Source organism: Mirounga angustirostris, unplaced genomic scaffold (assembly GCF_029215605.1).
Source record: "Mirounga angustirostris isolate CCGP_5_RB_7025 unplaced genomic scaffold, mMirAng1.0.hap1 SCAF_12, whole genome shotgun sequence".
NCBI classification, from domain to species: Eukaryota; Metazoa; Chordata; class Mammalia; order Carnivora; family Phocidae; genus Mirounga; species Mirounga angustirostris.
The window spans coordinates 52,609,000-52,634,831 of record NW_026991720.1 but is presented as its reverse complement, the minus strand read 5'-3'; the positions used below and the strand labels follow the sequence as shown (position 1 = coordinate 52,634,831).

At 41.5% G+C, this 25,832-nt stretch overlaps 1 protein-coding gene across 3 annotated transcripts in view; it reads right to left on the bottom strand.

Moving 5' to 3' along the window:
* RAPGEF5 (Rap guanine nucleotide exchange factor 5) overlaps nt 1-25,832 on the bottom strand; it is a 230,985-nt gene that overhangs the window by 99,563 nt on the left and 105,590 nt on the right. For all 3 annotated transcript variants that reach the window (XM_064575177.1, XM_064575178.1, XM_064575179.1), the window contains 2 exons: nt 15,881-15,954; nt 4,766-4,891 (listed from right to left, as the gene is read on the bottom strand). In XM_064575177.1, the coding sequence (XP_064431247.1) occupies nt 4,766-4,891; nt 15,881-15,954 (200 nt within the window). The remainder of the gene's footprint in view (nt 1-4,765; nt 4,892-15,880; nt 15,955-25,832) is intronic.

Genomic DNA, 25,832 nt, shown 5'->3' with positions numbered 1-25,832 from the left:
TCAATGATTTCTCCTTACATCTAGAATGAAGTAAAACTTTTCAGCCCTCAAAATCCTCCATGGTCTGGTCCCAATATCATCAGCTTGCCCCTTGGCTCCACTTGTGGTACGCTGGTGACACAGAATGGCTTCTGATGTTCAAAAACACCTTGTACTGGGGCGCCTGGGTGGCTCAGTCATTAAGTGTCTGCTTTTGGCTCAGGTCATGATCCCAGGGTCCTGGGATCGAGCCCCATATCAGGCTCCCTGCTCCGTGGGAAGCCTGCTTCTCCCTCTCCCACTCCCCCTGCTTGTGTTCCCTCTCTCGCTGTGTCTCTCTCTGTCAAATAAATAAAAATCTTTAAAAAACAAAAACAAAAAAACCACCTTGTACTTTGACAGCTCTGTGCATTTTCTAATGCTGTTCTGCCTGCTAGCAATGCTTTTCTTTAATTTGAATCGTTTAATTCAACCCAAACCTACTTTAAGGTCCACATCAAACTTTACCTCCGCCGTAAGAGAGAATCCTGTTTCCCCAGGTGGAAATTCTTCTTCTACCATCTCTGTATATCTCTGGGGATTACCAATACTGTCTCCTTGTATCTCAGTTATCTGAGTCAATGTCTTCTTTCCACAACATGACTATACTTCTTCAGGGTAGCTGCCACATAGTTATTCTGAATCCCCCATGACATTGGCTTTACTAAAGGTATACTCAATGAATAAATAACCGAGAATACTCTAAAATAACAGCATGGTAATACCAATTCAGACTATATGGGTCAAGAGAGGATTCCTGAAATCACAGTTAATTCTGAAGAAGGCACACACATCATTGCAGCAAATGCCAAAGCTTTGGCTAAATAATCCAGTTCATTTGGGGGCTACCAGAGATTCTGTCTGCCCAAGGTATTTTCAAAAGGTCTGGTCTGAGAAGATGGTTTATGTAGTTCCATGCTAGCCAGAACCCCCACCTCACAATTTGCCAATGAGATAAACACTGTGCGCTTTAGCATGTATCTCAGATACCTGAAACATACTGCAGGAACACAAAAGCAAGGTAAATGTCTTGTAGCTTTTTGGTAAAGGGGACCAACCCCTCTATTGCTAAACATAACATTCTTATGTCTACCATTTAATAGAAAATAACACACATTCCCACCTCCTTGTTACCAGTCATCAAATCCTGCCGATTTTGCCATCTATGATCTACATCTACAGCCTTACCACACTGGTTCAGGCTTTCATCTTTCACCTGACTCACTACAATAGTCTTCCAAGAGTTCGCTCTAACACTTTCCTCTTTTCCACTCATTTCTTCCTCTAAGCCAATGCCAAAGAGATCTTACAAAGACTCTGTCTGATTGTGCTACTTCCCTTCTTTGATGGCTTTCCTTTGCCAGAAAGGCAAGTCTAAACTCCTTACAGTGGCTTACCAGGTCTTATGCAGCTGAAAGGTAACCTCCGTCACAACCCACTCCCCTTTATTCCCCATGAATCACCCAGTGCTCAAGTCATGTGCATTCTTGCGAGTCCCTCTGTCTTCCAGGCTCTGCCCTGTCCCACCCTGCGGGGGCCATTAGTCAGCCTTCCAGGTCAAGCTGAAAGTCCCCATTTGGTAACACATGCCCCTTCCCCTATTAATACAATTAGATTAAGACTAGGAAATGTGATGCCTACAAAAGAAGTAATTACTTTAAAGAGTTAATGACCAAATTTTAATCCCACTATCATAATGTTTAGAAGAAATAACCAATTTCTGTCCCCTTCCTAAAGTTCTCACATAATGATTTTCAACACTTAGTAATGAGTGTTGGCTAATTTTGCCGACAGCTTGTTAATGTAAAATAATACAACCAAGTGCTTCCTGAGAAACTTGTGGTAATTATACATTTAAATATTTTTCTTTCAGAAATACCTGGGCAAAAGCTCAGAGTGAAGTGTGTCTCTCATTGGCTGCATTTATAATCATGGTCTTGACCAGTTTGAGAAAATATGAGAAATGCCTACTCAGAAAGCTTGAAGCTCCTTCTATTTGTAACAAGATGTACCAGCAACAAAAGCTTTATTCTTTTTCTATTCAGTAGTACTTTAAAGTAGATTTCTCATTTTGGCACATACATATTTAAAGGGATGTGGTATTCTAGAACTGGAGAAGCAATGTAGTTTAGTTTAAAAAAACAAAAACAAAAGCAAAACTCAATGGGTAACTTAGACTCTAACTCAAATTTTACCATTGTCTATTTAAATACCTTTGGCCCAGGAATGGCAGAGGAGGTAGATGAAGCATTTAAAATCATCAAAGAAAGGAAATCTGTATGTAACTCTGGGGTTTGGTCATTATTGGTACTGTTATTACAAGAAGAAACTGCGGGCCTGCGTTTACATTAGGTAAACTGCAGTTTCCTCTGTACATCCTGCGCATTATAACTTGAGTTTTCATGAGCCAGAGCAGATGACTACCAGTGAAAAGAGAGCGAGGGCAGGAAAGAGGCAAACGCTGTACCCACCTCATGAACACGGTGAACTCCGTGGGTAAGCAAAGGTGGAGCCACATCAAACGCTCAAGACCTAAATGAGTCAGATAATCTACCAGATGGTTTTTATTCCTAATACACTATTGCAATAAGTTAAACATCTAGTATCAAATAATCCAGAGAGTGGAACACGATATCAGTATCAGTCTCAAGAGCTGATCCGTTCAGCTGCTGTCATCCTGCAGGAGGGACATGGCAGAATGGCTGAGATTATATTCATCACTAAGGAAGAAAGAGCCTGAATATTCACCTCTCCTTACTCTAAGCTTCAGGAGGACAAGTCTGTGTAGCAAATGTCGTAATTCCAATGCTGATTTATACACCATCTTTCCTCTCAGGAGCATAAACAGAGCTGCTAATGCATTCACATCATGACATTCATGCAAGAAGTAACAAACCCTAGTGTTCTATTTTACAGTCTTCAAATGAAGGACTAAACCTTCATTTTAGATAACCGTAGGGATAGCACATAGCAACAGTAGATAACCATAAGCAAAGCTGTAAATCTTCTACCACTAAATTTCTGCCTCATGTTAGAAGTGTTTACAATTACCAGCACCAAGTTTGGATTTCTAATATATATTTGGGGGAGGGGGTACGATAGTCTCATTAGCTTTACCTATAATATTCCGGATTGAACTAAATACAAGGCAAAGGCAATACTGATATCTTTTAAAATAAGCCTAAGGTTGTCTGTGGCCTAAGGCCGATGATTTCTAGCCTTGGTGAACTGGTACTCTACTATTGGTTTGGCTTTGAAAGATCTTGCCCTACCCTCAGGCTGTCACTGGTCCACTGAATTGAACATGCAATTCATTGTAAAATATATCATTCATTTTAAGGACCACTAGGAAAGAAAAGTGCTCACAGTTAAACTATGATGTGTTTTCCTATCATCAATCATTAAGACTTACTCTGATTTCTGAGATGCTAAAATGTGGGGGAAATATGCATTTTGAAATCAACAAAATATGGCATATGAAAACTGTTGCTCTTCTAATTAAAATGAACCAAAAGGTACACTGTTTTGAGAAACTTAAGTCACACATTAGGATACTCACTCAAATATTCTAAGGACATGGCAGAGATTAAGAGTCAGTCTTTGATACAGTCAACCGTCAGGGTGCTTTTAACAATTTAAACAAGTCCCTGGAATTTTCAATAGTACCTAGTGAAGTGAAGGCTCCTGAGATGTCCACTCTCACTTAAAGTCAATGGTCACCCCTGAAACAGCTCAGTTACAAGGCTTTGAAACTGCTTGATTATTCTCCCCCTTGAGACACCAATTATTATCATCCGATGTTGCACTGTGAGAGACATGTTATGTTCAACTAAACAGCCTGCCCCCTTGAACATCTTACCTCCCCTCCTGCTCAGTAAAACCCTGGTGTTTGTATTGGGCCTTAGGGCAGAAAAATCATGAGGCAATTTTTCCCCTTTGGAAGGGGTTGGATCTAAAATTCCAAGGAAAAATTAAAGTCAGAGAAAGACATGTTTATAAGCACTGAAGAATTTTCCCCTTCGTGAGCAACCCTGGATAGTTGAGCACTGAGAGCGTAGTTTTACAAACAACCCCAAAAAGTCAGACAACAAAGAAAGTGGTGCCATTGTACCCCAGCATGAGGGCAACATTCTCAGTTCTAAGGCTTGATCTGAATTACTGCTTTCAGGAGAATTGAGCAGAGCGTCCGTCCCTTTCCTCCAGTTTAACTCCATGCAAACAATAGAACTTTTGTTGGAACACAAACATTCATAAGATACTGGGAAAACTCCCTTCTGACTCTCCCACTTGGTGAAAGCATCTATAATCTGTTACTCTACTCTTACCTTTTTCTACTGACTCAGGGTACATTTGTTTGGTAACCAGAGCCACGCCATACTCAACATAAAAGTACATCAGAATGTTCTTTCAAAATTCATATTCCACAAACTATCTGATGTGGTCAAATTCCCAAAGTCAAACTTGAAAGCCACCAAATCAAAATCATAGACAAGCATTCATAGATTTGCTTACATGTATTCTTCTATTTCTACAAGATTTACTTTTGAGGAGAGTTCTCTTATAAATCCAGTGTTGTAAATGGCTGGCTTGGAGTTATGAGCAGCTGTTATTTTTACTAAGGAGGATGATTTTTGGGGGAAAAAACAAAACTAAAGAATTTAAAATATCTTTTCCTTCAAACATACAACCAGGCGGAAACATTTTCCACCCCCTTTAAACCTGCGTCCCCAAGAGAAAAAGGGCTTACGTGTTCAGATTTCTCCTGTTCTTTTTTGTCTGTCTGTAGAAACTGACAGTTTTCTCTCGCCAGCTTCTGGACCAGTTCAATTCGTCCGATGTCATCTCTCTCCTGAAGTTTGCACATCACTCCTGCCTTAAGAGTTGGGGAAAAAGCGAAGATATACTTAAATCCGCAGTCCCAGGACATGACACCACTGCAAAATTCGCCTTATGATGAGCTCATCTTCTCTGTTGCCTGGATTAATGCCTGGTCTTGGTCAAATATGTTGCCTTTCCAAAACTGAAATTGAATGATTTTAACCTAGGAAGGTCACACCACAAGTCTTAAAGTTAAGATCATGTATCGGTCCACTTTAAGAGAGAGAAGGGCAGAGCAAACTGAATCATTTGCGACTGAAGTGTGCTTCTGATATGCCAGTATTTGTTCCTGACAGCCTGTTTCCTGTTACATAAGCAAAGCCTCACAAGAGGTTAAAAACTCATGGGAAAGTTAGCCAGGAACCACTGTGACAAAAAGGGTGAAATGATACAGAGTACTAAAAATAACAGTATACACGCTCCTAATTTTTTCACTCCACCAGATTATTCCACGTACAAATACACAGTTTAACAAGATCACCAGATTTTTTTTTTTTTTTAACAACTGGAAAGTTACTATGGGACATTATTAGCAAAATACCTCCAATGTTGCATAAATACGGTAAAAAAAAAGTTTATTAAAAATAAACTACAAAAAGAAAGCTTCAAATGTCATCAGGGATTGGAAATGATCCATAAAGCATCACATTTTTTATTATGCCAAAGTACCTAAGTAACAATAATACAAAGGAGGAGAATCTAGGACTTTGATTAGAAAAAAAAAGATGTTCATTATAACACAAACTGTGAACTGTTTCTGCTCAAATTCTTTTAAAAAAATGGTTCATACTGACATATGAGGACATGATCTAATGAAATCTGAAGTTACTCTTGGCAGGAGCAGTCAAAATTTGGGAATCTATAATACAAACTACAGGATTTGAAAGGACTTAGCAACAGGACCAAATATGGAGAAGGGGGACGGAAAGTGATGCTCAGCTTCATGGTCTTAATTGTGCCAAAGATATCCATTTTGTTGAGTGGGCATCGAAGAAATGGGATCATCCATGTAAAACAATGACTATTATCTTTATTCCCATGGGCAAAGATAGTTTCTTATCTAGCAGTGTCTCCAACAATTAGGAAGAAAACAGAAAATTCTTCAAGTGGCCTAAATCACAGATTCCCAGGAGACAGCAAGTGGAATTCCTCCCCCAAAGTCAGCTATTTATTTTTAAAACATCCCTCACAAGCAGGCCTCCAGTTCGTCTTCAAGGCTTCTTGCACAGGGATCTCAGGTTATCCTAAGACAGCCTGAGCCCTGTTGGAGAGCCACAGTTCCTGGAAAGTCCCTTACCACACTAGACAAAACTCTGAAATCATTCAACTTAAATCCAGGAGTACGAGTTTTGTCTTTTATTTATTTTTATTTTTTTTTTAAGATTTTATTTATTTATTTGACAAAGAGAGAGGCAGTAAGAGAGGGAACACAAGCAGGGGGAGAGAGAGAGAGGGAGAAGCAATGCGGTGCTCGATCCCAGGACCCTGGGATCACGACCTGAGCCGAAGGCAGACGCTTAACTGACTGAGCCATCTAGGCACCCCTTTTGTTTTTATTTTTAAAAAATATTTATTTATTTATTTTAGAAAGAGAGGGAGAGAGCGAGCGAGTGGGGAGGGGGGCAGAGGGAGAGGGAGAGAGAATCCATAAGCAGACTCCCCGCTGAGCATGGAGCCTGACACCAAGACCCTGAGATCACAAACTGAGCCAAAATCAAGAGCCAGACACTTAACCGACTGAGCCACCCAGGTGCCCCTGGTTTTACCTTTTAAAGCAACTGAAACTATGCCTATTTCTTTTCAATATGATAATTTTTCAAACATTTATTTATTTATTTATTTATTTATTTATTTATTTATTTATTTATTTAAGATTTTATTTATTTGCGAGGGAGAAAGTGAGAGACAGAGAGCATGAGAGGGAGGAGGGTCAGAGGGAGAAGCGGACTCCCTGCTGAGGAGGGAGCCCGAAGTGGGACTCGATCTCGGGACTCCAGGATCATGACCTGAGCCGAAGGCAGTCGCTTAACCAACTGAGCCACCCAGGCGCCCTAATTTTTCAAACATTTAAACACCAATATTTATTATATTTTCCTTTTAATATTGCCCATATATGCCCTCCCAGCTCCCTATTTTATTCATTCATTCATTCACTCACTTACTCAACAGATTTTATTTGAGCAACCAACACAAGCTAGGAGCTATAGGTTCTAGGGATATAGTACTGAACAACAACAACAACAAAAACAACCCCCCGTGTAATGAAGCTTACATTCACTAGGGGATGTGGATTATATAACATATATAGATATAATATATCAGCTGGTAATATATGATAGGAAGGAAAATAAGGCAGGCAAGGGGGTAGAGAAATGACTGGAGTGTTACCAAGACAAGGCATGTCAGGGAAGGATTCTTTAGTAAAGTGAGATTTGAATGGAGATCTAAAAGAAGTGAGGAAGAGTGTCTGGTCAGACAGAGGAACAGAAGTGCAAGGGTGCTGAGGCCTGGGTGTGATTGGCATGTTCAAGGAACAGAAAATTTCTGTTATCTAAAGATCACATAGTGTCCTTACAGGCTGGGTAAGGAGTTTGGATTCTTTTTCTGAACAAGATGGAAATCTTTTAGAAGGTTTTGAATGTAGGACTGGCATCATCTGACTTACATTTTAACAAGATCGTTCTGTCTTCTGGGTTGAGAAAACATTGTTGGGTGGGAAGAAGCAGCTGAAACCAGAAGACCCATAAGGAGACTGGTCTTCAGAGAAGCAAAGTCTTGGAACTTGTGGTAGTGGTGGAGATGGTGAGAAATGGTTAGAATTTGAAAACTTTCAAAAAAAAAAAAAAGAATTTGAATACTTTCTAAAGGTACAGCAACAGATTTTGTTGTCTCCAAGGTATTTAGCTTGAGCAACTGGAAAGGTAGGGTTGTCATTTACTGAGATTGGGAAGACTGGGGAAGAATGTCTGGGAAGGAATATGCCCATTAGGTATCTAAGTGGTGTTGCCGGGTTGGCCATTTGGAGGCTCAGATGCATCAGTGTAGATGGTACTTAAAACCAGAGGAGTAAGAGAGGTTACCAGTGGAGTGATGTAAGCAAAGAAGAGAAGAAATCCAGGAATTGAGTCCCCTGTTTGGATATTGGAAAGACAACAAATAGTCAGCAAAGGAGACAGAGTGGCTTCAGGAGGAGAAGCTGGTGAGTAGTGAAGAAGGTGTTTCAAAGAGGAGGGAGAGAAAAACTGTACCAAATGTTGCTGAAATATCAAGTAAGATGGGTTCGAAATGACGGATTTGACAGAATTTGACGGAAGTAATCGGTGACTTTGATGATAGTTTTTTTTGACCAAAAAAGTGGTAGGGAAAAAAGCTGTATTAGCCTGGGGTTTACAAATAACGAGCAACAACTCTTCCGAGTTTTGTTACAAGCAACAGGACACTAGCTAAAGAGTGATGTTGAAAGGAGTTTTGCTTGCTTGCTTGTTTATGGTGAGGGATGTTCCAGTCTACTTATCTTATTAGAAATCACCCAGACACAGCGAGAGACCTCATGATGCAGATGGAGAGGGGGCATTTTTAGGAGTAATGTCCTTCAGGTGCAAAGAGAGCATAAAGATCTACTCTCAGACAGAAGCAGGACTGTGAATCTTTCACTCACTGTAACAGGAGGGCAGGTGAAGTACAGGGATAAATATGCAGGTAGGCTGGCACGTTTGGTGGTGGGAAAATGTGGAAATTCTTTTTTTTTTTAAAGATTTTATTTAGTCATTTGACACAGAGAGACACAGCGAGAGACCTGGGATCATGACCTGAGCCGAAGGCAGACACTTAACGACTGAGCCACCCAGGCACCCCCTTTTTTTTTACTTCCTAAAGATTTGAGAGAGAGAGAGAGAAAGAGAGAGCACTCGCACATGTGCGAGGTGGGGGAGGAGTAGAGAGAGAGAATCTCAAGCAGGCTCCCAGCAGAGCAGGGAGCTGGACACATGGCTCAATCCCAGGACCCTGACATCATGACCTGAGCTGAAATCAAGAGTTGGATGCTTAACCGACGGAGCCACCCGGGCACTCCTGGAAATTCTTTTCTGAATGCTTCTATTTCCCCCCAAAATAAGTCAAGTTATTAGCTGAGAGTAGGGAATATGAGAAGATGCTGTGGAGGTTTAAGAAAAGAAGGCTACCTGTAGTGGTCATTTCAGTGGCAAGGTTGGCCAATTTTTTTGTAAAGGGCCAGAGTGTCAATATTCCAGGCTTTGTGGGTAATGTGGGCTCTCATGCAACTACCCAATTCTGCAGTTTTAGTGCAAAAGCAACCCATACAATAGGTAGGTGAAAGAGCACAGCTGTGTTCCAGTAACGCTTTACTTACAAAAATAGGGAGTCAACTGTGGTTTGCCCCTTCCTGAGTTGGGAGGAAACGGGACAAGGGAAGTAGAATAAGATTGTCAAGCATTACTAAGGGCCCACTTGATTTTATTTTTAGATCCTTTTAACATACTAGCCATCCTCCTTGGAGCATATTTCTGTTTGTCGGGATTTTAATGGAGCCCATAACCTGATATAATGCTAAATACATGGGCTGATCTTGAAGAGGCACTTTTCATCAATACTAGAGAGGGTACAAGAGGATCAGTGGTGTTAAATATCCTCCTTTAAACTAAAAAGACAAGGAGACTTTGCGGGGCGGATTTCCTATATTACAAATGATTAACATCTTTTAAAAGCTTTGACACTTAGAGGAATAAATTTCTGTTATCTAAAAAATTCATTGATGTCAGCCAGCTAGAATTTCTTCTCTCTCCATCCATGTCATCCTGACAGCGTTTTAACATACTGTCCTGCTAGCGGAGAAAGGAGGCTCATGACCCTGCAACCTTAGGACCTGCCCTGTGGTTGTTTATTCTGCAGTGTGATGGATTAGTCCTAATCTCTTGGTGCTCCCCAGTGCAGCGCCCTGTATAATAGAGGGTGTGTGTGGGATTGGGGCCGGAAGGGGGGATACACAGGAGGAAAGTGTCTTGGAACTAAATAGGCACAAGACTGAGCCTGTTACTTCTCACCAGCATGGGTTCCAGAGTTAACTGGGCTAAGCTCCCATGTGCTCTGATTTGGAGACGGTCTTTCCTTTGTATGTATATGGGAGACAGACCCATATACATTCTTTTATTTTTTTTAAAAGATTTTATTTATTTATTTTAGAGAGAGTGTGTGTGAGTGGGGGTTGGGGCAGAGGGAGAGGAAGAAAAAATCTCAAGCAGACTCCATGCTCAGTGCAGAGCCCAAAGTAAGGCTCAATCTCACAACTTGAGATCACGACTTGAGCCGAAACCAAAAATCGGATGCCCAACCAACTGAGCTACCCAGGTACCCCATCATATACATTCTTTTAAAACAACTGATAGGGGGCGCCTGGGTGGCTCAGTCATTAAGCGTCTGCCTTTGGCTCAGGTCGTGATCCCAGGGTCCTAAGATTGAGCCCCACATTGGGAAGCCTGTTTCTCCATCTCACACTCCCCCTGCTTGTGTTCCCTCTCTCGCTGTCTCTCTCTGTCAAATAAATAAAATCTTAAAAATAAAATAAAACAGGGCGCCTGGGTGGCTCAGTTGGTTGGGCGACTGCCTTCGGCTCAGGTCATGATCCTGGAGTCCCGGGATCGAGTCCCGCATCGGGCTCCCTGCTCGGCGGGGAGTCTGCTTCTCCCTCTGGCCCTCTCCACTCTCATGTGCTCTCTCTCATCCTCTCTCTCTCTCAAATAAATAAATAAAATCTTAAAAAAAAAAATAAATAAAATAAAATAAAACAACTGATAATATCATTAGGATTAAGAGGGTGGGACCGAGTAGTGAAAACTTAAGATACCTTAACTATTTTTTTGGTTGCTGTGGGAACATGAGTGTTTAAGAAACTCTAAACATTCTATTTTATCATATGTTTAGGATTCTAAATATAGACTCTTCTTTAATGAGGAAATACATTTTTATTAGAACCAGATACTTGGGTGCACAAATTATGTACTTTAAACACAAAATGCTATTACTTTTAAAAATGGGTTTCAGAGCAACTTAATTATTTCGTATTTATAATTAAAAAAGGAATATTGCTGTCTTGATTTTCTGGTTTCTGCACAATTTCTAGATGCATTTTTGTAAGATAATCAATTCTACAGCACTCTTTACATAACAACTATCAAAAAAAGGCCTTCAAGGGGATGCCTGGGTGGCTCAGTTGGTTAAGCATCTGCCTTCGGCTCAGGTCATGATCCCAGTGTCCTGGGATCGAGTCCCGCATCGGGCTCCCTGCTCCGCGGAGAGCCTGCCTCTCTCTCTGTCTCTCATGAATAAATAAAATCTTTAAAAAAAAAAAAAAAAAAGGCCTTCAAGGAGGGTTATGAATGCTTCTTCATTCCCTGGAGAACTTGAAGCCCAGAAAGATTGCCATACATCCTAGATAGTTTCTAAGACAGTCCTCTGTGAAAGTACCACGCTCAGCCAGATGTTCTCTGGGGGTCTCTTTCACAGCTCTGTAACTTAGTGATTTAATTTGAAACACCCATGAATTTATTAATATATTTTGGGAGCTTTATTATGGCAGGAGAAGCAAGATAAGTAACAGCCCTTGATCTAGACTTTCACATTCTTGAACTACTTAATTTGCTATACGAAATTAATTATAAACAGTTTACCTAACATTGCTAAGCCAGAAAAAAAATAAAAGGTTAATCTGGAACTGTCAGAAGAGTTATTTAAGAGCCTTATTTCAAGGTCTGCTTCGAAAAAAAGAAAAACCTCTGTAATGTATAATTAAAACTATTCATATGATTTTCAGTGTCTGAGGAGAGAAATGTTATGAATGTAAATTAAAGTCTGTTTCCTTTATAAACGGAGTCATAAAAATGTTGGGCCCATTCTTTTAGTGGTAAAATGGTGCTTGGACAGGAGTCCCTTAGGAAAGGCTACAAGGATGATATATGAATAAACCTTCATGACGAAAGGTGAAAGAGCACATTTTATGTATAAAAACAGTGTCTGCATTATCTTCACTTAAAGAATCATTTTCTCTCAAACACTTAGATAAAAAAACATCATGCAAAACAGAAGGAAAACCAGGATGAAAGAGCCCACTTTTCAAGTAAGCACTTTTGCAGTAACAGAATGCTACTTAATACAAATGCACGGTGATAAATTCTTATTCATTACTACATAACAGAGTCATTTCTTTCACAATTCAATCTCACACAGAAATTCATAAATTTTTTTCCTACTTTAAACAGAAAACTCAAATGATGAAAGACTGATAGGATGGGAAGATATATTACATGACTCAACTGTATGCACGTATGTTCTAAACAACAAATATTAAGAATCCCTTCTAGGAAAATTCAGAAGATAATTCACACTAAATAATAATAATAATAAATTATGTGTAATATTAATAACAAGTACATAAAATATAATATGTTAAAATATACAATATAGTAATAATATAATATAAAATGTAATATATAATAGAATATATCATATGGCAATTATATAATCATAATATTTATAATATATTAAATATAATAAATTATAAACTGATAATAATAATAATAAAGAACCATTTTATTTTGTAGGGCGGCAAGTATTCATTTTCTCAAATTTCTTCAGAGAGGGAAAGAAAATTATGAAAAATTTCCTCCTGGTTGGGCTAGAAAAATATACCCTTTCCTTGAGGGAAAGGGCCACGTGGCGCCCACAGTGAAAAGTGCATGTGATGGGGAGTGTCAGGCAGATTTACTCATGCCCAGGGCATCACTAGGACAGGCCTCAGACACCGTGCTGGGGCATCACAGAGAGTCATCCAGTGACTCCTGGCCCTTCCATGTACAGGTAAGGCATCAACCTCAGGAAGGTTCATTTCTCTGACCCCCCTCCTTTCTGGAATTGCATGTGTTAAAGCACCATTTGGATTGGACAGACCCATCCTATACAAACACTGTATGAAACTAAATCCTGCCAGAGCATAGTGGGAGGAGGGAAGCCGGCAGAAGCCATAGCTACATGGAATTTATAATTGCTGTCCCTCAAATATTTTCTTAATCTATTTTATGTACATAATTCTCTCTTCTGAGAAAACTAAAAAAATACATCGCCATACATTTACATCGCTTATGGTTCACTTATTTCCAATACTTGATTCCTTGAACTTTCATACTAGAGTAGGGAGGATACCAATATTTTGTCTTGTTTGGACCTGAAATTACATCTCAGGTCTGTAAACATCACTGACCACACCTCTAAGCAGAACAGCAAAGTTGACAAATAATAAAGAAAAAAAAAAAAGCAAATTCTAGTAAATTCCAACATAAAGCATTTTAAATGAGCATCTGTTTTCTATGATCACTAGCACAGCCTTAAATAACAGCTTTCTTCTATATGTTAAAAAAAAGAAGTCACATTTTGGCTACTGAAAATCATGAAATATTTGGCAATTACTTTATACAATTAACAGTTACCATCACTTAATGTTAAAATGATTGAGGGGCGCCTGGGTGGCTCAGTTGTTAAGCGTCTGCCTTCGGCTCAGGTCATGATCCCAGGGTCCTGGGATCGAGCCCCGCATCGGGCTCCCTGCTCTCCCACTCCCCCTGCTTGTGTTCCCTCTCTCACTGTTTCTCTCCCTCTGTCAAATAAATAAATAAAATCTTAAAAATAAATAAATAAATAAATAAAATGATTGCTACAAATGGAGGACAGGAGACATGAAAATAATTACTGAATCCAGGGGTCAATGGACACCTGAAGCAAAGGAAGAATCTCCAAAGTTCAGTACATTATAAATTACTCATTGAAGATCACATTAAGAGCCCTAAACTAGAACCTGGCAAAAATTCTACACTTTTTTTTTTTTTTCATTTAAAATATTTATTTATTTGAGAGAGAGCGGGTGCACAAGCATAAGGTGGAGGGGCAGAGGCAGATTGAATCTCAAGCAGACTCCCCACTGAGCACGGAGCCTGACATGGGGCTCAATTCAAGGACCCTGAGATCATGACCTGAGCCAAAACCAAGAACTGGACGCTTAACCAACTAAGCCACCCAGGTACCCCAAAAATTCTATACTTTTTTTAATTTAAAATATTTATTTATTTATTTGAGAGAGAGCTGGGGGAGAGGCAGAGGGAGAGGGAGAAAGAATCCCAAGCCAGCTCCCCGTTGAGTGCAGAGCCCGACTCAGGGCTCAATCCTACGATCCTGGGATCATGACCTGAGCCCAAATCAAGAGTCGGATGCTCAACCAACTGAGCCACCCAGGCACCCTCCCAAATTCTACACATTTTGATAAAAAATTCTTTAATCCTTTAGTCCTATATAAAGAGTGATAAATGAGTCTAGAAGTCCATGTATGTGAAGATACCCTAATGGTAGGCAGGGAGTAATATTGCAACCGAGCCATGTTAGACACCTTAAACATTCAAACCGAAAAGCAATGTCATAGATGATCATGATCACAGTAATAACTCATAGAAACGAACTTCTTTGACTACTTACTATGTGCTGGGCACTGTTCTGTTTCCCATATATTTATCTAATCCTCAAAACAACCCCACAATGATCCCCAATTCACAGATGTTAGAAAGGCAGTTTAGGACAGGTGTTAAAAGCCAGGGTGTCAGAGCCGGACTGCCTTGGTTTGATTCCTGGCCCCAGCACTTACCAGCTCATCTGTCAAGTGGCGGTAAATATAGGGTTTGTTGTGGAGTTAAGAAAACTAGGAGCTTAGGCAAGTGCCTACTGCATCCAAAGGGCTGCCCAAGTGAACTCTCAATACTATCCCAGAAAAGGACTCTGAGGCCAGGAGAGAATAAGTCACCCAGGTTACAGCGGCAGAGCCAGGAGGAGAGCCAAGGCCGTCTGGCCCTGGAGGCTGCACTCTGGACCTCATGCACGCTGCCTAACAATTACTGAAACTCTTACGTGCAGGCATTTTCTGCATTGTTTCATTTCAACCTCCAGACAACTTTATAAGATCTCTACTTTACAGAGATGAAAACCCTGCATGCCAGTCACTTGCAGGCAGGGGCACTATGGTGACGAAGACACTGATGCTAGCCTGCAGGAACTCACAGGTTTAGACGCTAAAGAGCTTGTGTAAAGACACAGGCTATAGAGAAGAAGGGCTGGGAGGCAAACTCAAGTCTACAGGCTCGCTCCACACCACCCACACGTCACTGCATTAAAACAGGGAGTTTCTTAGGCAGAAAAGATATTTTTAGGGAGAAAAGGAAGAAAGGAGCTAACATATGAGGTGAGAATTAGGGCTTCTGGGCAGGTGGGAAACATATATAGGAGACCCAGTCTCTCCATCTTAACCCTTTACATACCCAAATTTTTCAACAACCCCAGGGTATTTTCCCCATATGGATGGGGAAGGAATGAGAAACTAATTTCTACTTGCTTACAATATGCTCGGAGTGAAGATTGCAATAATATGAAATACCACAGAGCATGGCAAGCTCCTACTCTGCTCTCTAGGTAAGCATCTGCAGGTCAGATGCTGCTAAAAGTATGTCCATGCTGTGAGTTAGATACTGGGCATTGGCAGAGAATCTCTGGCAGGTGAGGCATCACACTCATCTGTGTGGCCCAGCCCCAGCTGTCCGGCTGGCAGCCAGCTCATTCTTCTCTGCCGTCTCCAGGGGGTGGTCTGCTCTCAGGTGGTCTCTCCTGGTTCTTCACTTACTTTCCTTGCTTTCTCTGGGAAGTGGAGGATGTCTGACCATCTGTCCCTCCCTTGTGAATCAAATTAGAAATATAATTAACAATTTAGGGTCCTTCTTGTGAAATGCCTCCCTATTAAAAATAAGTACTTTATTCCCAGTAATACCACTCTTTACAGAACACAGAAGATCAAACCTGTATCATCTGCAGACACCTGCCTTATGCCACCACTCTCAGTGCAGAAGACAGGTGTAATGAGAGATGGGCACAGAACTGATCATACCTGAGAATCTGGAACACCTCCAGCTTCTGTCACAATGACGTGTTTGTCACGGTTTTCTTCATCTTGTTCAATTGCTTTAAACAAAAAAAAAAAGAAAAAGAATGTTTAAAAAAAATGTAGCATCATAAGAAAACAGTTTTAGATCATTTCCTTTCAGATGGTAATTTGGCAGGAAAAAACACTGTGAGGTAGATTCACAAAATGTAAATATCAGCACTATTTTTTATTATTTGGTTGAAAGTTTAACCACACTGGGCACTTTTCATGTACATTATCTTGCTTATTAAATCAATGGCAGTGGAAAAGTTTGCTCTCATTTCTTCTCTTCACCTAAACCCATCCTGACATCAGCTTGTCACTATTGCGCTTCATCCAAGAGGGAGTTGGGGTGTAGTTGAAAGCTTCTATCAAGTTTATCTGAGAACATTTTTTTAAACAATGTGAGATTTTTTTGGCTGGTAGTTTATGGTCACATAATAAAGAAAGCATAATATTGTCTATTTAGACCGCTCCAGTGTATTGTTACCACAAAATCCCAAACTGTGGAATCCTGAATCGACCTCTTCTCCCTTGTTTTCCTCAGAATCTCCCTATCCAAGTCCTTGTCACATTTTCTGGGCTGGTGCAATCATCCCCTAAGACAAAGCTTGTAATTCCTCTCCCTCATACAATACAGCTGGGGCACAACAGCTTAAATAATCAGTCTCAAAAAATAAAACAAGTGCCATGCTTTGGTCAATGTATCACTTATCTTATCAAGTATGAATTCCCTGTTCATCATTGAAGGTCTTCCTTGAATTCTCTAGCTTCCTCCTAATCTCCAGCTTCACATTGACATTCAATACAACCCTGATCCAGGCAGAGGGATTTCATTATTTTACTCTTTGTACAGTTTGCTCTTTCACTTTCAAAATATTTACCGAGTGCTGACTATGTGCCTGGCATGGGGGCTACTCCTGGAAAAAGGTGGGTGAGCCCTGACTTCATGAAGTACACATCCTAGCTGGGAAGACAGCCAATGATCAGCAACTCCTACTACTACAACTAACAATAACAATCATAATAATTATAAATATAATAATATTTTAAAAAATAAGATGGTCATGACAAATGGGGATATGACAGAAAACAAACTGGGGGAGGCCACTTTAGGGAGGGGGGCAGGGATGGTGATTCCTTGAAGAACTGTTATTGGGGTGGGACCTCAAAGTTGAGATCCCACTGGCACGTGAGGGTGACAGGAGCTAGAGAGAGCACAGACCACTCTGTGAATTCAGATTTTAGCCAAAAAACAGGGGAAAGCACTAAGGAATATTAAATTGGGAATCACATGATTTGATGCATATTTTCAAGAGTTCTTTTTGGCTTCTTTATAGAGAAGAGACTCAAGAGAAGCAAACGAGGAAACCGGGAGACCAGTTTGGTAACTGTTGCTGACATCCTGACCTGAGATGAGGATGACTCGGACCAGGGAGGTGGCAACGAGCTGAAGACACAAGGAGGATCTTAGCTGAATTTTTAGACAAAATGGACACCACCTGTCAATGAACTGAATATGGATGGGGGGTTGGGGGAGATGAGGATAAGAAGCAATCAAGGAATACTCCTAAGTAGAGTAAGTTATTCCTCACATCTGCCATGCCATTTTTTCTTTTGCCCTCTCCATCAAAAGCAGGACAAAAACATCACCAGTCTTGCTGACAGTGAGGTCACGCACTGTACTTACGGGTTCAGTTCGCATTGTTTTGTGGACTTTCAAATACTGTGCTCTCTGCTCTGTATTTTTTTAAAGTATCATTTCACATACCTTTTGCTTTCGTATGCCTTTTATGCCTACTTTGTGGTACTTACTACGGAGCACACCTAAAGTACTGTGCACGCAGTATGAGCTCTGTCAAAACTAACGGGATGAACGGTTCCTCCCCATTTGCCCCAAACAGCACAACGTGACCACCCCTACTTACAGAAACGACTGCTTTCGCAACTCTTTATGAAAAAAAGAGGGGAGGGAAATTCTTCTGTTAAACGCCACCAATAACTAGGAAAACTCCTATCACCGAGCATCTACAGGCAAGGCAAGAACAGTGGAAGTGGATAGAAGCTTTTCTTCTATTTTCAGCAAAAAGTTCCATTCATGCTTGTTCAAAGGGGGTCCCCTGTTGCTACTGTTGCCTGATTATGAGAAAACTTAAGAAGAAAGAAAAACTCCCATGTTTTCTCTGAAAAACTAGAGGCAAGAATGCCAAAAGAAAAATACAGAATAACACTGTAAATTCCACTTAAAAATGCATTGGCTAGGGGCTCCTGGGTGGTTTAGTCAGTTAAGCGTCCAACTCTTGATCTCAGCTCAGGGCTTGATCTCAGGGTTGTGAGTTCAAGTCCTGCACTGCACTCTATGCTAGGCATGGAACCCACTTTGAAAAGAAATGCATTGGCTATAGAAGTAAGGAATTCTATTTAACTAATTGAAATAAGTCTTTCCTCAACCTGTAATGGGGACTCATTCTCCTAGAGGGCAACTAATGTGGGACAAGAGCACCCATATGAAGTGTGAACCATACCTTGGCACTTCATTTATGCTTTAATTTGAATTTTTGCTCTTTAAAGTTTTAGTTTAGATGAAAATGAAGAAAATTAAATTTTGGAATATTTTGCCAACTAAATTCATGTTTTTATTTTTTATTTTTATTTTTAAGAGAAGACATTGCACAGCATTTATTCGAGTTAATCCATTTCATTCAATAATCTGCCATATTGTTGTTGTCACGTTAAGATTATCGCATTACAATTTCTTTTTTGAGAGGACCATGCTTTTAAAAAATCTGGGTTGGGTTTCCATGATGTCTAACTCTATAAAAATCCTTTTCCTTACCAAAAGGCAACCCCTTCATCACAAGAGAAACAGGAAAACCTGAGATTTAGTTGTAGAAAGTGATATCTCCCAGGAAGAATTCATAGCCCATAATCTTTCAGGGTTGTACTTTTACTTGGGGCTTCTTTGGGGGGAGGGAGCTGTCTCTCATAGATATTTCCTTAAAACAGAGAACATGCCCTATTGCATCACAGAATGGAATAAGGTCTAGTCCCTAGAGAACAGACAGGTGGTCCTCCAGGAAAGGAAGCCTAATGGCTCCTGGGTGACATTCTGCCAAGGTCAGGGGACAGAGTCAGTGACACTCCTGCCCTGATCAGTCAGCAGTAAAAAGGTCTAACCAGGTGAGTGGGAGAGGTAGTAACTAGCTTCCAGTTAGAATCTCTAGCTCAGGAATGTCTGTTTGAGTAAGCTGGAGCTGGAGGGTGAGGATATAGAGTCTGGAGAAAGTGACTAAAAATTGGCAAGTGTGAAAAAGATACAGGTTTCCTACTGGGGAACCCACAGAAAGGGGCCACCACCAGGGCAGTCCTGCGCTTTTCTTTGAGAAGAGAATACACTGAGTGGGTTCTGCAGTTTTCAGATAACAACTGGAATGATACTGAACAAGTGGAAAGTTAAACCAGAGTTTCCATCCATGGTTCAGAAAACACTGATAGAACACCTGTGTGCCAGACAAAGGGACAGCTGCTGAGAAAAAATCTAGCTAAGATGTGATCCTGACCGGAAGGAGCCATCTAGCAGTGGCTATCAGACCCCTGCACACCATGGAGTGCTGTGTCCTTGGGGCCACTTGGAGGGAAGGATGGCTTTCTGGCTGGCACGATCAGGGAAGGCATTCCCGATCCTCTCCTCAGCATGTCCTCTGTGCCTCTAGGTTACTGCTTAGCCTGGCCCATTCCAGGCACTTGCTTATCTTCCTTATCTTTCTTGGTGTGTGAGAAATGGAAGTTTGAGAGGATAAGATCCTGCCTCACAGGTGCCTAATGTGTGTGGAATTGATGTGTCGTGGAAATGTCACTCTGTCTTGGTTCAGAAAGGTGGAAAAAATTTGGGGAAAGGAGAGCTAAGATGGGGTGGTAAGGGTATGGCGTTTTAGTCAGAAAGTGGGAGCAAAGTTATACCAACAAGCAGTTTTAGTACACGGTTTAATCCACATGATAGAAAGAGCACCAACACTGCCAAGGGCCTCAAGAAGGTAGGTGGAAGCCCTCTGCCAAATAAGTTAGTCTGCAGGATTGGGAAGCTTAAATCCTTTCCTATTATCTAGGCAAGCTCAACAAGAGCGTATGAAAGAATAATGAATAATTAGAGGGTCTTCAATTTTTGGAAAGTAGAAAGATCAAGTAAACTCCCCCAGCATCCACCATCCCCGCCCCGCCCCCAAAACAGTGAAGTTGAATGTCAAAAGTGTAGAGAAAGTTTTTGGATATCTTCTTTAAGTGTGTTTTTGACGTTTTGGTCTATAAGCAATCAAGATGGAGAGAGACGCCATCCCAAAGGGGAAACCTTGTAGGAACCAGAGTAGTTGAGCCCGACCATCCATGATGCCTTTAGACTTACACAAAACCATGGCTACAAGGACTCTCCCAAATGAATCAGCCAGGCAAGCCAGTGGCCACTGTGTAGGAGGGTGTGATATGGTCCACCAAGTCCTGAGTGAAGAGGCCCAGGGGCCCAAGGCTCTGACAAGGGATACTCTGAGGCCAGAAGACAACCCAGCTTGGTTAAGTCATAGTAACTGTGGAGGGGCGAGGACGCAAAGGCAGGACCTCTTGAGCAGAAACCATCCTGTCCATGTTTTTGTTTTTAAAACAACATTCTGGTGATGGGTATTAAAAAGGGCACGTATTGAATGGAGCACTGGGTGTTATACGCAAACAATGAATCATGGAACACTACATCAAAAACTAATGATGTAATGTATGGTGATTAACATGACATAATAAAATAAAATTTAAAAAAAAACAACATTCTGGTGCTCTATGCATTAATTATTTCACATTATACTACAACAGAGGACATGCAGGACAATGAATAACAATTTCAGAATTGAGCACGAACACTATTTTTTAAGATTTAGGCATAATTCTTAGTACATATAAATAGAAACAAAGGAGGTGGGGATTAGCATAAAAGTATACTTGGGAGAAAGATTCAGTCCTATATTCCTGGCTTATCCCCAAACAACAACACTACATTTCTTGTCACATCTTTGAAGACCTCAAAATTAGTTGCCCAGCACTATAGTTGGATTCACAGAGCCAGAACTACAAACACAAGCAAGTTCATGAGGGATGTGGCAAAGGTAACTCAGCAATCCATCTCAGTCTGCACAATGGAGACTCTCAAAATTCTCGGAGACTCTTATCTGCAGCTCCCTGATGACAAGGACAAGAGTGTGGTCTCCTCCAATACACAAATAACATTATTTTCTTGGAAATACTGAAAAAATATGATTCCAAGAATATATTTTAGCTGGGAGTTCACATATACTACTTGGGAACAAAAATATACTTATGCTGAGGATTTATGATCACCCCGGGACGCCTCATGTATGAAATACAGTCACCTAAAAAGGAGTGTTCTAGTGACTCCTGAATATGAAGATGAATGTCAAGAAATAAATAAAAAGACAATCTCTTTCTTCATGCCTCCTAGTGGTATGCCTCACGTGATAGAAGGAGGAGGAAGCAGTTACTTAGATTTTTGAGCCGAATTTTCTTTTATCTGATCAGAGTAAGAGTAGGCTGGGGAAAATTTCCTATGCAAATATTGATTCTGGGACAGTTCCCTCCAGTGGAACACGTACACAGGAATGACAGCTTCTGGGACCAAGGGAGGCCCTGAGCCACCCTCTCTGCCAACACAAACCACCTCCTTATCTCTCAACACAGAGTCTAAAAGCAAGAAAAGGCCTTTGAAAATAACTTACCACCACAAAAGTCACAAGCACAAGATCTAAAGCATATATTTTGAGCAGTGAATATGAGAGCCCGCATGAGAACTAAGTGTATCTGTGGATTACTTAGCACTAATTCACAGAAGAGTACTTAGTTTAAATGTATCTATTTGTAAGTTAGCCAAGAGCCATTCAAGATGAGCTACTGGAGACAGCCTCCAAGATTTTAGGGCTTGCCTTCATATCACTTCTGTGTTATCTTCAGAACAGGTCTTCTCTCCTCATGACTTACTAGGAAGATTGCTAAGAAAACTTTCTTGATAACTCTATTAATATTATTAGTTAAACACAAAGAAGACTGATGTCCTTTCAAAACAATGCTTATTTAATCTCTGATCAATTTTGCCAAGGTAAGAAAGAGCCGTACTCACAGAATATTAAACAGAATGATCATAATGCACTAGGTGACTATACTTGAAAGTGTTCTTTGCAAACCAACCAAACTAATTTTTTTCTTATTGACAAGCCAACCCTAAATTTCACTACAGATAGAAATTTAGCATTTCAAGTCTCCGTAGGAGAAACCAGCAAATACAGTCAAGAAAAAGAATTCATGGAGTACTTGGCCAAGAATTAAAATTTGGGCAATAATAGAATCTTTCACCTTTGTAGCATTTTTACAGAGAGAGAATTTTCATAAAGGGTCTCATCTGATGTCCACACCCCCTGAAGATGGGGACAGGTAAAATCCCCCCCATTTTAGCGATGAGGTTCAGTAACCTGCGCTAGCCCTCCCTGTATGACGTGTGTATGTATCTGCGGCAGTTCGAGTCTGTCGCGGACGGAACGGTACTGTGCTGGTCACACTGCACACAGGCGAGTCCATTCACGTGGGTCCTGACCAGTATTTCTTTTCTAATGAAACACAACATAATACAATAGAAAGAACAGAAACGAAGTTTATTTGACAGAGCACAAGCAGAGGGACAAGCAGGCTCCCCGCTGAGCAAGGAGCCCGATGTGGGACTCGATCCCAGGACCCCGGGACCATGACCTGGGCTGAAGGCAGCTGCTCAACAGACTGAGCCGCCCAGGCGTCCCCAGAAACGAAGTTTAGACATCAAAATGCAACCCCACTAGTAATATCAAGAATTTCTCACCCCCGTGGATGAGACGCATGCCAGGTCAGGCTGTTTTGTGTGTTCCGTGGGTTGTGGACTTCACCACGCTCAGAAAACACCGAGGTGTTTCCAGGACACACGAGGCAGAGCCCTGTTCCTCGTTATCTAAATAACCAGCTATGTTTTTGTACCATTCCTGGAGAAAGGCCCTAATATTTATTTTAGGAGGCTCCTCTCCAAGGCTCCATCCCCATTCAGCGGGCAGTGCGCACAAACGAGCTGGCAGCGAGAAATGCTGATCGAGTCTATTTATTTTTGGTTAGTGATATATAATCACAAATGCTTCAAAATGCTCAGATCTTTTCTGGTCTTTAAAAAGTAAGGGAGAAGAAGCAGTTACAGCCTTTACTTCATTGCTGTGGGGGTTTTTTTAGTGTCAAAATTTGAAAAATACCGCTCAGCATTCACCAGGACAGGCCATATAGTACTGTAAGCTGGCCCATCCCGAGCACCATCGGAAAGTTGCTTTGAAAGCTGACCGATGCCTGCGACATCTCTGTCCCACTTGTCTTTTCTCAGTCCCAGTCAGTTCAGCCTCTGAGCTGAACTTGAGATTGTTGTTTTAAAACTCTCTGTTCTGGGTCCTTATCATCCTCGAAGCCTCTAAAAATGCAAGTTCCCTGCAGGCTCTCTTTTCTCTCTCTGCCGCTTTCCTCGGTGATCTTATCTGTTCCTACGGTTTCAATTTTCACGGTTATGCAGGTTATTCCCAAATCTGCGTCTCCATCTCTGCTCTCTTCTCAGAGCCCCAGACCATGTCTCCAGTTTCACACTCAGCAGCTCCATCATGCACCTGCAACGGGCAAGCGGCTCTCACAGTGCCGTGGCACAGCCTCTGTCCCCGGGGATGGACAGAAAGGTCCGAAATCACAAGCATCATGTCCACTGGATTTCACAAGCCTATTCCTCCTCCTGCAGAATTTTAGTTTGAGTAACCACCAGATGTCTTCATGTTCTTCCTTCCCCTCTGCCCTCACATCAGTCTCTCACTACACCCCGTCGCTTCCACCTCTGAAATGTCTCCATCCTCCTTCCTCTCTGCCACGGTCATAGCTCAGGACTGCACCACGTCTCCCCTGGACCACCGCCACAGCCTCCCAGCCAGCCTGTCCTCTGGTTCATTCTCTCCTCCACACAGGTGCCAGGTTCTACTCCCAAAAGGCGAGTCTAATCACACTAGCACCCCATCCCTTTAGACTCCCGCCTCTTCCCACCCAGAGAACATGAGAGTCACCCAGGAGCCCGAGCACCAAGTGAGGCCCCATCCCTGGCTTCCTCGATGCAGTGGGGCTTAGAGGACTGTGAGGTTTGACCCCTGTTGCCCCTGTGACCCCCATTCTATGAAACATTCAGGTGGAAGCCTCAGCCTGACCCTGCTGGCCAGGTCCCTGGGTCCCAGACTCTCTCCCCAGAGGCACCTCCCACATTTCTTTCTTTCTAGCCTGGAACGCCTTGTCCCTGCCTTCAACAGGCGAAAATCCTCTTGTCCACTGGGCTTTCCAGTTCTAACACCATCTCCTTAGTGACGATCCTTGAGTCCTCACTACGTGCGCCCAAGACTCTAGATTAAATGAAGTCCTCCTTCCTCTTGGCCGAACAAAGCTCTTTTTCTGTACGCATGCATTTTCTTATCTCAGTGTTTTATAAGTAGCAACACAAACTTCTGTCTTTATTAATCTACACTATGAGTTCCTCAAGAGTAGAGAGTATGTTTTCCCATTCTAAGCACCTGGAATAATTTCTACAACATAGTGCTGCTGAGTAATTGTCTATTGAACTAATATGACCAATTCAGAAAGTAAAAATTATAAGGCAGATACAAACACTCACTGGCCCATCCAGTTTGGGGGAGACAGTAAGATGATGGAAGAAGAGTCTTAGAGGAAAAGGTGGATTCTGATGGGTGGAGGAGGTGAAGGGAAGAAGGGCAGTCAAGGTGGAGAGCTGCTATAAACAAAGGTAAGGTGAAGAAAAGCAAGGGACCTGACATGGGCCCAGTGAGCCGTACCCAGTGTTGTGGAAAACCAGAAAACAAAGCCAGGACAGTTGGCTGGGCTTCTATGTTAGGCTGAGGAGACTCACTTAGTAGCAAGTGAGGTGATGTGAGCAAAGAAACTATCACCATCATTCTGCTAACGATGTACAGTTCTTGAGCTCTTATGTTTCAAACACATGTTCTCAATGTGGGCGTTCCCATTTGATCTTTCCCACATCCCTCTGCTGGAGATCCTGGCAAGGCTGGCCCGAGGTATGTGGCCACTGTGAGCAGGCTAATAATTTAATACTTCTTTTTGCCAATTTTTTAAAAAAGATTTTTATTTATTTATTTGACAGAGAGATAGAGAGAACAGGTAAGCAGAGAGGCAGGCAGAGGGAGAGGGAGAGGCAGGCTCCCCGCCGAGCAGGGAGCCTGATGCGGGGCTCGATCCCAGGGACCCTGGCTGGGATCATGACCTGAGCCGAAGGCAGCCGCTTAACCAAATGAGCCACCCAGGCGCCCCTGCCAATGTTTGTTAAATATCAATTCAGTACTTTTTTAGTAGGGCTCGTGAGAAACTTAAGTTTCTATAAATAAAAGAACTTTTAATAATTTTTATTTAATTTTTTATTTAATAAAAAATTTAATAATTTATTAAATTCTTTTTCTTGGAATTTAGCAATTTGCTTCTTTTGGATTGTGTCATTTGGTAATTTAACTGACATTCTTTTTTTTTTAAGATTTTATTTATTTATTAGAGAGAGAGAGCACACATGCCCACACACGAGTCGGGGGAGGGGTAGTGGGAGAGGGAGAAGCAGACTCCCAGCTGAGTGGGGAGCCCCATGTATGGCTTGTTCCCAGGATCCTGGGATCTTGACCTGAGCCAAAGGCAGACGCTTAACCTACTGAGCCACCCAGGCGTCCCTTAACTGACATTCTTAATCCTTAATTTTTCACATATGTAATTTTTCCAACACACTTACTAAGGAGGAAGGTCAATTGTCGACATGGATTAA